General features: G+C 38.0%; 1 protein-coding gene across 40 annotated transcripts in view; it reads right to left on the bottom strand.

Moving 5' to 3' along the window:
- Positions 1–15,162, bottom strand: part of Shot (dystonin-like protein short stop) — a 104,689-nt gene that overhangs the window by 70,800 nt on the left and 18,727 nt on the right. For 29 of the 40 annotated variants that reach the window (XR_011447483.1, XM_070303354.1, XM_070303357.1 and 26 more), the window contains exons 2-3: positions 9,915–10,759; positions 4,539–4,600 (exon numbers count right to left, since the gene is read on the bottom strand). Coding sequence is in view for 39 of the 40 variants with exons in the window: in XM_070303354.1 (XP_070159455.1) it covers positions 4,539–4,600; positions 9,915–10,098 (246 nt within the window). In the remaining variant the exon portion in view is untranslated. Of the gene's footprint in view, positions 1–4,538; positions 4,601–9,914; positions 10,760–12,122; positions 12,445–15,162 lie in introns of those variants that run through there. The other 11 variants (XM_070303348.1, XM_070303351.1, XM_070303356.1 and 8 more) reach the window with 2 other exon arrangements.

The raw sequence follows: 15,162 nt of genomic DNA, 5'->3' as shown, positions 1-15,162 counted from the left end.
AGTGTCCTTAAACATAATCTATGGATTCTTTTTTTAGCCGATTTAAAATCAATTTTCCGTTAAAGATATTAATTAGCGATTAAAAATAAATATCAATGAATAGATTACTGCAAAGATCCTTCGCGATGGACGGAATTCGTTTTATCGCGAACAAACAATCGGTGAACGCAGAAAAAGTTCGCAACACCTTGACCCTGTAATCGTATTCGTTGCATTGAGAAAGAGAGGTCACCCGATCGCTCGTATCAACAATGGAACGTTACATCGCGTTATAAAAGTGCACGTGATACACGAGTCCGTGAGGAAGGTAGCGATCATTAAAAACGCCATTCACGTAAAATCGCGCTTGACACTTGCAGGTATTATTATACGATTCAAAATACATTCGTATTTCTTTTTCTTTTTGTCATCTCTCTCGATAATCGATTTTTGTTAAGAGCCCAGTCTACTGCAATCAGAGTTGGGCAGAAAAGTCCAGCGATCTTCATCTCTTAAAGATGAGAAAAATATTAAATATTAATCTTCTTAATATTTAAAATTTTTTCAATTTTAATTCTAATTAGATTCAATATCTCTCAAAAATATCCTACGGAATAAAATTAGACCAAATTTTTTCATTTCAGATAATTGCACGAGCATGTCATGCCGCCATTTTTGAACAAGCTACGCGCAGAGGCTCGTAAAAAAAAAAAAAAAAAAAAAAAAAAAAAAAAAAAAAAAAAGGCTAAGTAGCCATGATTTAAAAAATATTGACGTATTGTTTAAACATCAATAAAAACATGCGAAATTTCAAAAAGATCAATTCCTTAAATAATCTTAAAAATTTCTCACAATATTCTTAAAACAAAAAAAGAAACACACACACCTGTCAGAGTAGACCGAGTCCTTAAGATAAGATTATTATTAAATTTATTAAAAAAATCGAAGAAGCTATAATAATTTATTAAATTCCAAGACAAGTAAAATCACACAATACTTTTTTACGCAAATATCTTTTTTTCTCTCACACATCTATATTTCGCATTTGGTCTACGTCACTCTCAACATCCGGCGATAAAGCGCATTAATCGGTGCGCTTGTTGCTCGCATCCGCTATAATCCAGCTTTATCAGCGCGTCAGGGAAAGAAGCGCGCGGCGAGAATGAGACGAGGAATGAGAAAACGGTGGGCAGGAAACGCCACGACGGAACGATGCCGGCTTACGATAATTATACGTACGGCGGGACAACTCCACCCGTATACGGCTTTGATTCGCGAACCATTCCTGGTGCCGCCGACCCGGTCTTGCCTCGCGGCTCAACTCAACTCCATTCGACTCGACTCGACTCCGCCGTGACGGATGAATCATTGTCTGTATTAAGTCCTGACTGACATACGCGCGGTGCATACTGCCGAACCGAGGCAGATACGATCCCTCCGTGTCGTGAATTTTCTCTCGCTCTCGAGTAATTGACGAGTTAATTAAACATTTATGTTTGCACGTAGATTAATATGCAAACGACTTTATCCGGATTGTGCATTTCACAGCGAATACGTGCGAATGTGTATCTCATTAACATATCTCCTTAATAAGAAACCGAGCGCTATTTTTTTAAATCTCTTCCGCCTTGATTTAAAAATTCGAAAGGATTAATATACTTTTTTCGATATAAATAAAATTTCGATACAACAATCGTAACCTTTCATTTACTTTCTATTTGTAGTATAAAGAATGACAATGATTGTGAGATATCTTGAATGATTCTCGCGATTAGTATCGTATTATGTCGCTTCCGTAAAAGGAAATGCCGAAAATAATAACTTCTCTTAAAACTTATCTCAAGATTTTATCCAATAAAGTGCTCACCCCATATTATTAAATCTTATCAAACAACGCGCAAAGCGGCACTTGATGCGATTCCTAGAATCTCTACTGACCTTATCTACGACAATCGATCTAAAAATATTTTAGCAAGAATTTTACATTTAGCAATGATTCATAAATACGATCGACAAGATGTATAATTTATTTCATATTTTATTATCGTACCAAGAGTAGATAATTTTTTCAATTTCAGAATATGAAAGCACGAACGTTAACGTTTCTCAGCATTGTACGTGGTATGCAAATATTCGCCGCAAAATCGCCACTGCAATAGCTGTCAAACGCAAGAGTGCACGACACGCTCCTCTCTTATGCCGGAGAGTCCAGTCGTAGCTCGCGGTTATTCACGTTCAACCTTACGCTCGACGCTCTCGAAGACATGCAACGAGGAGCAATAGATATACAGGACGTACGGTCCCTTATCGAGAAACGTTTGGCCGCGTTCTTATCACGGACATATGGAACGTCCGAAGCACATCTAATCAGATAGCAAAGATCAAAGCTCGCTACCCGCGCGACCGGTATCCGATTCTTGCCGAGAAAGATGATTATATCAATCTTGTTGTTAGATATAATCCTTATCAACCTGTACAACAGCGCCAGGATCGGAACACTTTATTCCGCGAAAATGTGAAAGCGGCAGAAATTTACCTATTATATGACATTTTTCTTAGAGTGAAAAAATTTCACACTTTTTGAATAAAAAATCCCTGCCAGTGGTAAAAACCAGCAAAAACTGATCTTTTTTTATTAAAAATGTTAAAATAAATAGAAAATGTTTCGTCAATATCGAGTGTTTTCTAATTTAAGCTTTATCCAAAATATATATAAAATCCACAATAGATTAAGAAGCGAGATAGAAAATAATTTGATCTCTTTTTGTTACAAGATGTTGGAAAGGTAGACGCGATCCATCAGATCCATATTGATAAAAATTTTCTATTCTGTTACTATTACATTTTTCTCATTAAACTAAAAATTAATATAAAATTTAATAACATTTATATCTGAAAAATTTTTATTTTAAAAATTTATTTCACATATTAATCTGAATTAAAAAACTTTTTATTATATCAATTTTTTTTTTTTTTTTTAACTCTGTGTATGATTAGTATGCTTTATTAATTAAAGCAAAAATATACCCGTTTGCATAAAGTTATATAAATATATTTCAGTGTTACGTATTATAGATAGTTATGGTTACTGCCAATTTATTTCATTTGGATAAAGTTGAAGACAGGAAGTTACCATGGTTTTTTCCACACATCGGACTTGCCCGGTCGGCGAAATTTTGGTTAAACAGACACGTATCATCGATTTGTCGCTCGATATTTTCCACACTCGTGTCGCCCGCTTGTCTTTGCTCGGTCCGCTGCCTTCTATAGTCCTATCTCCTCTCGCGCGACCAGGCACTTTCGACCCACGTGTGTGCCACATACGCAACACGGGGGCCGCAATATCGGGACCGTCATTGCGCAACGAGAAGTTTACTTATTTTCGCGCGCACGCGAAGAAATACGCCTACTTGTACGGCGACGAATGTGAAGAAAGGCGCGACGTGTCCTTTCGAAAGTCGGGAACCAAACGAAACGTTGGATCACAGGAACAACTCGCGTCGTCGTTTTATCTTTATCGAGACGCAAACTTCGTTTATGCTCGCGCTACTTCGTGCGTTTCCTACTCTCAATGGTAATTCCTGGCACTTTCGCGTCGCGATTGTTTGTCCACGGATCGTTTCGATTTGACGACACATTCACTGCTTTTACGCCGCTGTTCTTCGTGTAGCCCATAGGCACATAATATATGTATATCTATGGCTTATGCTAGGTTTGTCTTTATATGTCTATGGTGTATCCCGACGATTTATTTTTTTTATTATACCTCGAAAACGCTATTTATCCATGTATATTATGATATGTATCTCTCTCTTCTAATCGAATAAAAGTAATTTCAACGAGAATAAATTTTCTCTCATGTATCTCATGTGTCACAGTTAATACGGATCGTAAATCCTTTCGCGAGGACGATTTATTACTTGGTCTCGCGAAACGACAATCCGCCTACGTGAGTAATTTCGTCACATAGTTATACGCGCGTAGGACAAAGAGTCCGCAAATGAATGAAGCGATTGATCATTATGCGTCATCACGCCACGCACAAATCTCAGATTTGTTTATCGAAGACCAGGACCACGTAAAAAAAAAAATAAATAAATAAATAAATAAATAAACGCAAAGTGTTATAACGATAAGACCAAGGCAACACCTAATAACACTAAATAATAAAAATGAGCTCGACATGTAATATACGCTAATTATTCAGAATTTTAGCACCTATACAGGGTGTCAAAACCGTATTTTTTTTTTCAACTGCGGATTCTAAAAAATAATATGATTGATCCGAACACCAACCTGTATATATATATATATATATATATATATATATATTGAAAATATACGCAATTAATTAAATCTCCCTTATTAATCGAATACTCTAATATACAAACTATTAAAATTAAATGCTTTTATTAAATGCAATTTATAATTTTTTTGAAATTATTATAATTTGTCGGATTAATTCGAATTAATTAAATGATGGCGTGACCAAAAGACTCGCGTGAATTATTTGCAAAATATAATATTACAAATATTGTTCATTCAAAAAGTAGCCTCACCTTTTTCAAATGCTTATTCACCCATTTCGTAAAGGTCTTCTTCTGTATAGCATCACGTTCGTCTGCAAACAGAAAAGGAAGTTATCAGAAACGATCTCTTTCTTCAATGGTTATTTTGCATTATGACAATAATAATAATGTTGGACAATGATACAATGCATTGCGCTTGTATTCTATAAATGTAAATAGTATTTCTTTTATATCAATATTAGCGTACATTACCAGAGCGATTCATGTTAATTCGCATCATTGTATTGTAATCGCTTTTACAATTATGTCACAAGCGCAGCCTTCTTCAATGTTATACTGTGAATGTAAAATGCATGTACTATAGATACCACGCATAGATATATGTCAAGTATCTATGTATCGATAGCTTGTCATCAACAGCTACGATATAGATTATTGTGAAAATCAAATTTTGCAATTCGTCACACTGATAGATGTAACTGTTATCGCATGGGTGTAAAGTTTCGCTCGGCTCTCCAGCATGACAGTGAGAATGACGTGACGCAATACCACCTGGAAATGGACCCTGTAAGGATGGTCGAGGTCAGTATAACGAAACCAAAGTCGCAAACAACCAGATCGGGTCACGTCAGATGAGGGTCAAGCGAGCGAATCGACAGAAGGTCGGCCGGCTTGGCAAGCTGCTCGATCGGTTAGCATGCAAGGCGCAAAAATTCGGACACAATGGGTCGTACGATAATAAAAGCGAGACCTACTTTAGACGATCTTTAAAAGTCCGCGGAATAAAATCTTAAAGATTATCTTTTTTTTTTGTCTGTGATATATGTATACATTATTATCGACAAAATTTTGAATATACATTAAATGCTCTGTTATAGGATGTCGATTGAATATTTTCAATTGTTCGGTTTCGAAATCATCATTCGAGATTTTTCGCTTTATCATCGACGTGACGCAACGATTTGAAACGTCTTTAATTTTTTACGATTTAATGACTACGTTCTTATAGCGTAATCACGTAACTTTAAAAAAAAAACACAGAGATAGTAAATAATCAACACGCACATCCTCGAGATCATTCAATTACGATGTATTTGATGATCGATTATATATTTTATTTTAAACGCGTCGAAACACATGTATACACCACAGCGACATTAATTTTTGATTTTGGAATAGTATAAAAAAAAAAGAAACGTTACATAAAACTAGATGACAGACTGTCATTTCGTTGCCATGTAGAAAATAGCGTGTGATCCGTTGAATTAATTAAATTAACGTACAAATCATTCATCTGAGCGATTAATTGCGGAGAATTAGCGTGGAGATTTTTCGGGTCCGTGATTCGATTGAGCTATGATTTATAGCGCGTACTCTTGACACTTCATCATCATCATCGTATCCCGTGAAAAGTTAACGCCATTCGAACGACGGTATCATCGACCGGGTATGTTTAAACCCTGTCCGATATATATAAGTGTCTCAGCCTAATGCCGCCAGACGATACAAAATAAGAGGTAAGGCGAGAGGTACACTCTCTCGGAAACACTTCTAGATTTAGAAATATCTCGAGCGGTCTGCTCTGTGAACGATCACATTTCCCGAGTGCGCCTGTCACTCTCGCACTGTGAGAGAATCGCGAAGAAATATTTTAATGAACGCGCGCGACGCGCTCAACGACTGCTACACGTCGGTAGGAAACGTAAAGGCGAAATTAAATAATCATGTGAGAGAAATATATTTAGCAAGATGTTATTTCTCTCTGCTATAATTTTCCAACCAGACGGTTTATATTACCGCTACATTATATAAATTTATTTCGACGAAATGGTTCTAATTTTTCAAATACATTTTTTTTCAGAATAACAAGCATTCAGATGTGTAACGTATTGTAAATATATCTCGCGTGACAAATGTATGCCGGGAACTTCATTTAATACGGAAAGAGTTTATTAATGTCTTATATGCACGCACGTATACGCCTGGTTTAGCGAACTTTGCGGCTTAACTTACGCTAAATCACATATTCCATTTTCTGCGAACCGAGCATTTGTTCTTGGTAGATTATCTCGCTACGTTGCTGGGTCCAAGTTTGGCCCAGTTTTGACACATTGCAAATAATACTGTATCGAATAACATGGCTAAATCAACGGTATACAAGATTCAGTAAATTGCAATACTTTATATTTTTCTGCGAAGAAATTCGAATTTAACGCTTGCATAAAGAAACATACTTAATCGTAATTCTTTTAATAAAAGAAAGTGGAACATGTACGGTTATGCTCTGTTTACTTATTAATCATATAATACTTCCATTATTCTCGTACTAATAAAATATATCAAACAATTATATGTAAGCAAAACATAGAGATTAACATCTTATTTAATTAAATTCTTCTCTAACGAAAAAAAAAATAAAAATAAAAACTCTCTCTTCGCTTACGTATAATGAGCAATGTTATTTTTACGGTATTTCATTTATTTCCCTCATATGCTATAAATATACTCGAATAATCTTTCCAACATATTTTAAGCTTAATTGGTATAGTTAAAGAGAGCATTGATTGAGAGACGCGGCCTAATCTGTTACGTCTCGCGAAAGAAATTCCAGCGTAATCAGTATTGACGTTAATAAGAATAAACAAAGTTACGGTCAATTTCACAACGTTGATATCTTGAATGTTGCTGAGAGAGAGTTAGAATCTAAATTCGCCGAGGATAGCTTTCGATCTCTATCGATCATGCCGTAGCGACCTAGTAGCGATCACGAGGGGGGCTAACGTAATTTCGGAGAATCCAATTCTCTCAATGCCATAACTAGAATGGGGAGATAGCTTTGCGTGAATTGTCAGTCATTAATTGGCACGTTTCTAACGGCTAGTTCACGCCAATCTACATTTAGACAGACAATCAGATTTTACGATCAAATCTTAAGGTTGTGACTGATGAAAAATTGACATGAGATTAAATTATGTGCTTCCTAATTAAAATTATTCATATTAATGGAGAGGATATATTTCTTAAAATTTTCGAGATGATTTGCAGAGATATATCGTTAATAATCCTCGATTATATATTCATATTTCAATTATATAATTTTAATAATTTTAATAAAATGTATTTTTATAATAGATATTTTTTTACAATAGAAATAAATATCTTAATATTATTTATAAAAAGACGTAAGCGCATCGGTAGAAAAAAGGAGAGCTATGAACTAATCTTGAAGAAATGCGCTCACACGCATGCTTTCTTCAGTAAAGTCCTTGTTAGCGGACACGGATGCTGGAATGTGGAAGCTCTGATAACGGTAACTGACGTTACAGGGGCTGAAGATAAACATCAATGAACGTATTCATCAGTGTTTATTCTTTTCGGAAATTCTTGACAGCAATTTACGCGATACCCTTTCGGCATTTAACACAAGATAATATATTGTCTACTTTTATCAAATATTCGATGAATATCCCAGAGGCTAAACGAGATCATTTAGAAATAATTGGAAGAAAAATCTTATTATATATATAATTATATCCTAATGTTAATCAAAATATATCTATATTAAAAAAAATATATATAATTTTTTTAAACTAATTTTTATCTTTCAATCAAAAGAACTTAAGAAGAGATTAAAGCCCTGCGTTTTAATTACTTTGTGAACGTTCTCGAATTATTTTTATTCATCACAATATTATTAATCTCTAGCCGCACTTTTGTTAACCAAGCGAGAATTTACGTGTCAATCCATATGTATACGCGCAATATTTAAACATTCATCGAGCGAACGTTCCGTTGGGGGAAAAAAAAAATACCTTCGAAAGAAACTATGAAAGAGAATCACATCGCGCAAAATGCCGCGATTGACATCTTTGGTTCGTATATTACACCGTTTTACTCTTCCGTTATTAATCGCCTCGCTCAAGTTCCTCGTGCGAGAGGAGATCGTAACGCGCGGAGATGAGAGTCTCTCGATTTCATAATACGCGTCCTTCGCGTCGTCGGCTCCGTCAAAAGAAGAGGCTGAGCGCGCGCGCGCGAGATACGAGATGCGAAGGCAACACAACATCGTCGCCGATAACGGCGTCGCGAAACGAATTATTCTCGACCGGACACGAGATGCCGGGTAATTACGATAAATTAGCGATCAATCTCGATGCGCTGACGTCATTCGCATAGCCAGCCTTCCGGCCGTTTACTTTTGCGCTAAGTGAAAAGCAATGTTGGGCGTATACGAATCGTTGTACGCAATCCGAGTGGGCAGGGATTATGAAAAGCTACGACCATTGTTTATTGTTTGTCCACCTGGCGCACGCTTTGTAAAATAGTGGGCTGCGATAGTCTGAGCGGATCCGGCAACTTTACGAATTCCGATAATTTTTTCAGATTGTTAGATAGACATATAGCAATGCCGAGAGATGTACCGGTTTAAGTATATAGGCATACGATAAAAGTGAACCGCTGTCTTTCGTTACTGTCTACTTATTACGTTACGTATACAGTGACAGTTTAGATATTCTCTCTCTCTCTTTCTGCACTCTCTTAAAATATGTATATCCGGGGCTGTTAAAAAGGCGAGGAAAGCGACACTCGTAACTCAAACATTTATCAAACAAACGTTCCGAAAGCGTAACTCGATCAATTTATCGCATAGTTAATAGAAACAGTGCAGAGTAAATTTGCAATCTGCAAAATGCAAACAAACACACTACACTATTTAGAGATGTATAGTACGATTGAAAATATTGATAATTATAAACACTGTAAGTAATCTGTAATTAAATTTTGTAATTAATCCCTTTGAAATGTTACAAATAACTTATATCTTGGAAAAAAAAAAGACTATACTATGTATAAAGATTTGCTCCATACTATCATTAACATTATTTTATAATATTTTATCTTTTTTGTATAATAAATATTAGTTTCAATATGGTAATAAATTTTATAGAGCTACCGTAATAAAGTTTTTATATATTTGAAGTTTTTTAAACGAAGCAAAAATATTGAAATTAACACGCTGCGAAGGACATTCATATGCTTTGAATAAAATTTCCAATGTATCGGATTTAGATAAAAATAGCAGATAGTTCGACATAATTCAGATATCAAAATGTACTTGTTTACCTATCGAAATAAAAAAAGCGAACAGGGATAGTGAAAATTCTGATGCACACAAAAAGGGAAAAAATAAATTAAGAGGGAAAAGAGCGAAAAACGGGTGAGCTTCTGACGAAAATTTTCCAGCATCCGCATGCCAACTGTTCACCTCCTCCTCTTTCCACCTACCGTGCGCCTCGATGAACATCGCCCAGCAGCCCCAGAAAGCCTGGGTGTTGCCGGCGCGGTGTTCCCCGACCACGCCATTGCATCCCGGACTCTCCTCCGGGAATCCGTTCACATTCTGACCTTTGAACTTGGAGAGCGACTCCTCGTAACCGTGCTGAGAGCGCTGCTCGCGCTGATGCTCGGCGACGGTGTCGGCCGGATCGAAGCCAAGCCGCTCCTTGTAGTATGCCTGGGTCGACATCCTGTCCTTCTCCGGGCCCCGGGCAGTCCCAGCGAAGAAGAGGGTGCAGGTTTCAACGTTCATGCCCGGCCACGCCAACTGTCATGACACATTCACGGCCACGAGTCGACACAGCTGTTCTCCCACCGTCTTGACAGTTCGGTGACAGTCGGAAAACTTTGACTTTGCGCGAATATTCCAGTCGATTATTCGGGTTTAAATCGCATTCGCCGTTCGAGATTTTATCTGTTCGTGAAAATCACACTTTTGATTCACCGTTCGTTCGGCTCGTATAATCGCGCGAGTATATTTTTTTCCCTTATTACATTTTCGCAAGTTCGTCGTCTCTTTTTCCCTCTCTTTTTCTCGAGTTCAAGGAGCTTTCAATATTCGGATCGATCGTTCGTTGAATAGTTTCTCGTTTCTGCTGGTTGTCAGAGCGTTTAGAATGCTCGACGCGTGTGTTCCGCCGATTATCTATCGCTGTTTACACGACACACGCACCGCGGCTTCGATTGGAACGCGATCGAATTCTCAAACCGTCCCGTCGATCGTTCGGAGAATCGGCCAAGGATTCTCTTACCTTCGGATTCCAACCTGCCGCGCGACGTATATGCAAATGCGAACGTCGCTTTATATCTCCCCGACTTCGTATACAGTATGGCACTTTGTGAATTCTCCAACAACTCCCGGCTCGTCTCGCCCGTCGTATACTCTTGTCAGTGACAACGCGAAGATGGAAAACCTATGCAATGACAATGCACCATATGCGAATAAGATGTTCGAGAGGAAAGTTTGATAAATAATTTTACGAAGAGAGCCCTGGACGATTTTAGCGTAAAAAGTTTCATTGCTGCAAAAAAATCACGTTAATTTAAAAATTGCGTTATTATTAATATTTTTTCGATATTCTATCACGAATTTACATTTATTACGCACAAGGAAACTTTTTTTACGCTAACCATCGCGAATCCTCGCGAAATAATGCGGAAAATTGCAGGAAGACGATGGAAACAAAGAGAAACGGGGCGATGTAGGAGTAGAAGGGATGATTAATCGATATATTCGTGTTAGATTAGAATTCAACGGCCTTGATGCACGCCTAAGAAACTCGGAAAGTCGATCATGGTTACACCCAATCATTAGGGTACCATTATTCTACGCGTGTCCATCAAATTTGTTATCGATTATTCGGCATATTAAGCTAAAGACTAAGGATGGGAATCATCTAACCGCAACAATGGCGATAAAACGTAAACGCGATTAAGAGTATGATCAATTTATGATTCATTTAATCCAATATTCCGCAATCTCGTTTATGCACTTATGCTTTGATGGCAAATTCTAATTGTATGATTTTATATAAAAAATAAATCAGGATTTATAAATAAGAATAATAACGACAGATTTGAAAAACAAAAAGAATACTGTACTGTTTAAGGGTCAATATTTTAGCAGTATCAATTTTTTTTTTTTTTTAGAATATTAGAAATTGTCTTTTTAGTGTTTTACGTATGTTGTTGTCAATGTTTAAACAATACGTAAGCGCTTTTTAAATCTTAGCTTTTTACGAGATACTGAATGTAATTAAAATTTCAAAAATTAATTTAACATTCCTGTGACTTTTTAATATTCTTCAAGAGACCGAAAGCAAAAATCGTAAATATTTAATTTTAAAATAACACTACTTTGTTATTTCTCAATTTTTTTCTAGCGAAATCAGGTTCAATATCCCAAAAATATCCTACAGAATGAAACTAGACTAATTATTTTTCATTTCGGTCAATTATACGAGAAGTCCTATCGTGTCATATCATAGATTAAACATCGATAAAAACATACGAGAAATGCAAAAGAAGATGAATTTCTTTTTTCAAAAAAGAAAAATTCCTAAAAAATTATCAATTTTTCATGCTGCTAAAATTGGACCCGTAAGTTACACATTCCTGACTCGAATGCTCGTTTTTTTTTTTTTTTTTTTTTTTTTTGGTCACTTTTATTCAACTGTTGTTAATAAAATAATCCGGCAGAGACAATTGCTACTTTTTCTACTTGATAGCGTTAAAAATGTCGATGGCATTAAGAAACCTACGACCAAAGAAACCTACTGATCGCAACACACACCGAGCGGAAAGCGAAATCGGACGGACGGATCGAGCGACCTTTTCAAACTGACGTTCCGCGAGGCGCGTGGAGACTGAGCGCCGACGCACACGCCTGGCATCGGCGGAGGCTTAAGAGGAACGATGGAAGCGCGCCTAACCGCGAGATCGAACTCTCCGCATATGGTAAACGGAGAATGGGTACGTGGGTGCCCCGCGTCGTGGTCGTTGCGTATCAGAAAGGGTCGTCATGGACCAATTCACCGTCGTCGCGGAGGCTGACTAGACGCACTCGACTATCGCCATACTTCATTGTCTCTCTTTCTGTTCAAATAAAATTTAAAAAAAAAGAGAGAGTGAGAGGGAGAGGGGAAACGGGAATTCTTAATCGAGGCAATAGAAGAAACGATGCGCGGAATACGAAAAGTGCATCGTCGCGACGATACGCATACAAGATCAGCACGACGGTCGGTCGATCACTGCACTTGCCCTGGCAGTCGTGGATGCAAATGTCGTCGCGTGCAATCGAACCGCAAGTATACACACACACACACACACACACACAAGCGCGCGCGCAGGACAGCCGGTCGTCTCGCTCTCGTCCCTGCACGAAATTAGAAACGAAAAAGAAAACAGAGTGACGCGGCGCGATTAGATGAGACCATTCCTTTCGACACACGCAGAGGTCGTCGAGCAGATATACCGATACCGACACCGGCAAAAATGTCATCGGGTATCGTTAAACATCGAACGTAAAAAAAAAAAAAAAAAAGAAAAGAAATCATCTTAAAATTAAAAACTTTGAAAACTCGATGCGAGAGAGCGATTATCGTTTTTTGCAAATGCAAATTGAGACTCGATACGTTGAATTCATCCTCACATTTCTGAATTCGAAGTCCCTAAACGGTACTTGTTCGTCTTCCGAATTCAATTTAAACTAAAGTCTCGAAGCGAGGAGAATGCGTCTTTCGCCGCTCGTTGACCCGTAGACTTTAATTGATCCCGTACACGTCGGGGGACACGCCTAATGGACGAGCCCTTGTTAATTCATTAAACGCCGAATGGCCGTACCAGCGATGACGACGGCTCTTAATGTCGCTAGGTGCTGAATCATGCGTTCTGAGAAAACTCGCTCTCACGCATCCTCGTGTGCCTTATATGAGCATAGCCTGCTCTTGCAGAGAGCACGTCATACACCGCGAGCGTATAAAGGTATGCCGAAAACGCGGATGCATAAAGGCTATAAAAAAATCCGTTAATATAAGAAGCACCATATATATGACTGGCACCGTACGCGAGAAACTCCGTCCAAAAACGGATCCAGCAGAAAAGAACAAATAAATATCAATAAATAAGCGTTAATTATTAATATTTTAATTTCCTTTCTAGATAATCTTTTACACAAAATTATCTATAAGAGATAACATCTTTTTATAAAATTATTAATTAAACAACGCTTCTATCTCTCATATTTGCCGATATTCATTCGTGATTGTATTTGAATCTGTTTATTTGATCTCTATTTAAAGGGGCACGCATTAATGTCTCCGATGTATCTTACGTCGTGTGTATAGCGTAAATATAACCGCGGGATATTAACGAGCAACGAATCCGTTAAACGACAGAGCGAAACCGCAACGACATCGCGAAGGAATATTGGAATAGCTACAGGGATAGCATCTCTTCCTCTCTCTCCATCTCCTCATGTTCGGTATTCGACTCTCTTTACAAAGCGAAGGTTCAAATGTGACGTTAAACAATAGCTTCGCGGTTAAAGAGATGTTAGAAATTATTTTCGGTTTTATCGGAATTCTTCGAAGGAAAGGATCCGCGAACATCCTCGTGAATGCAAGTAGGAGCAAGTAGGAGCCGGCGAAAGAGAGGAAGAGGCACGCGCGGGCTATACGGAGGCCGGCTCGGCGGCATTCTTGCGCCAAGTCGCATAACGGGTCCATAGTCGATCTCGGCCCACTACTCCCGGGGTCGGTCCTGCGAGGTGGGCCCCCGCGATCAACCTTGAAGGGGACCTCCTCCTCCTCCTCCTCCCCGAGGCCAGGCCGCCGCGATTAATCGAATCGCGCGTCCCGCGTGGATTAGAAAAAGCGTGCGCTACACGCGTGTAACTTATCGTGACTTTCATCCCGTATTATATATATTCCCGCATATTATTTCTCCTCACACGTGATCGCGCACTCTCGTGTACATCTTTCGTCGTAACACGTAGGTCGTTCCGACTGTTGAAGTTACCCTCGAAAGGGCGTTGGCTGTTATATGTATACGATAGATTATGCGCGATAGACAAGAGTCGAGCGACGAGGACGATTAAGGCGATGAGAAATCGGGGATCGGTTTCAAAGCAAGGTAGGCGAAGGAGTGCCATAGACGATTTTTACGACGAAATGTAAATAAAACTCCATTATTATTATCATAAATATATAGACATAAAAGAAACCGACGATTTCAATTTTAATTTCACAATCTAAAAATTAGTCTCTAAATAAGAGGAATGCAAAACAATGTAAGGAAGACCTTCGATCGGCCCTTAAAAGGCTGCGCGAGCCGCGAGCTACGTGGGTTAGCGCGAGATAACGATACGAGAGTGTTCGCACGGATGTCACGGAGCTCTCACCGAGAGCAGGTTGCGAGTTTCCGCGAGCCGGCGAAGGCGTAATTTACGCGGTGGATACGAACATGCACCTTGTTCGATTACAATGCAAATCGCCGCCAACGTTAAACAGCATGGGTAGACGGACTCACGTTTATTCTTACCCCGTAAGCTACCAGTAGACAAGTGTGTACAAAAAAAAGATGACGGTAAAATATGAGAAAACGGTATAATAATATTATATTGAGATATAATTTAAAAAAAAAAAAAGAAAGAAAAAAAAAGATATATATATAAAATTTTGATTAAAAATATTTAGATATAATTTTTTAAATATAAAAAAAAAAATTCTATATTCTTAACTCATATTTTGGAATCTATTTCAACTTGCATTATCGGCGAGATTCCTTATACAGAGTCACTTTCACTGCCAAAATTGAC

This window comes from Polyergus mexicanus, unplaced genomic scaffold, assembly GCF_030449975.1.
Source record: "Polyergus mexicanus isolate NDT 795.1 unplaced genomic scaffold, iyPolMexi1.0 SCAF_10, whole genome shotgun sequence".
NCBI lineage: Eukaryota > Metazoa > Arthropoda > Insecta > Hymenoptera > Formicidae > Polyergus > Polyergus mexicanus.
The sequence above is the reverse complement of the archived record's forward strand: the minus strand, read 5'-3'. Positions and strand labels throughout refer to the sequence as shown.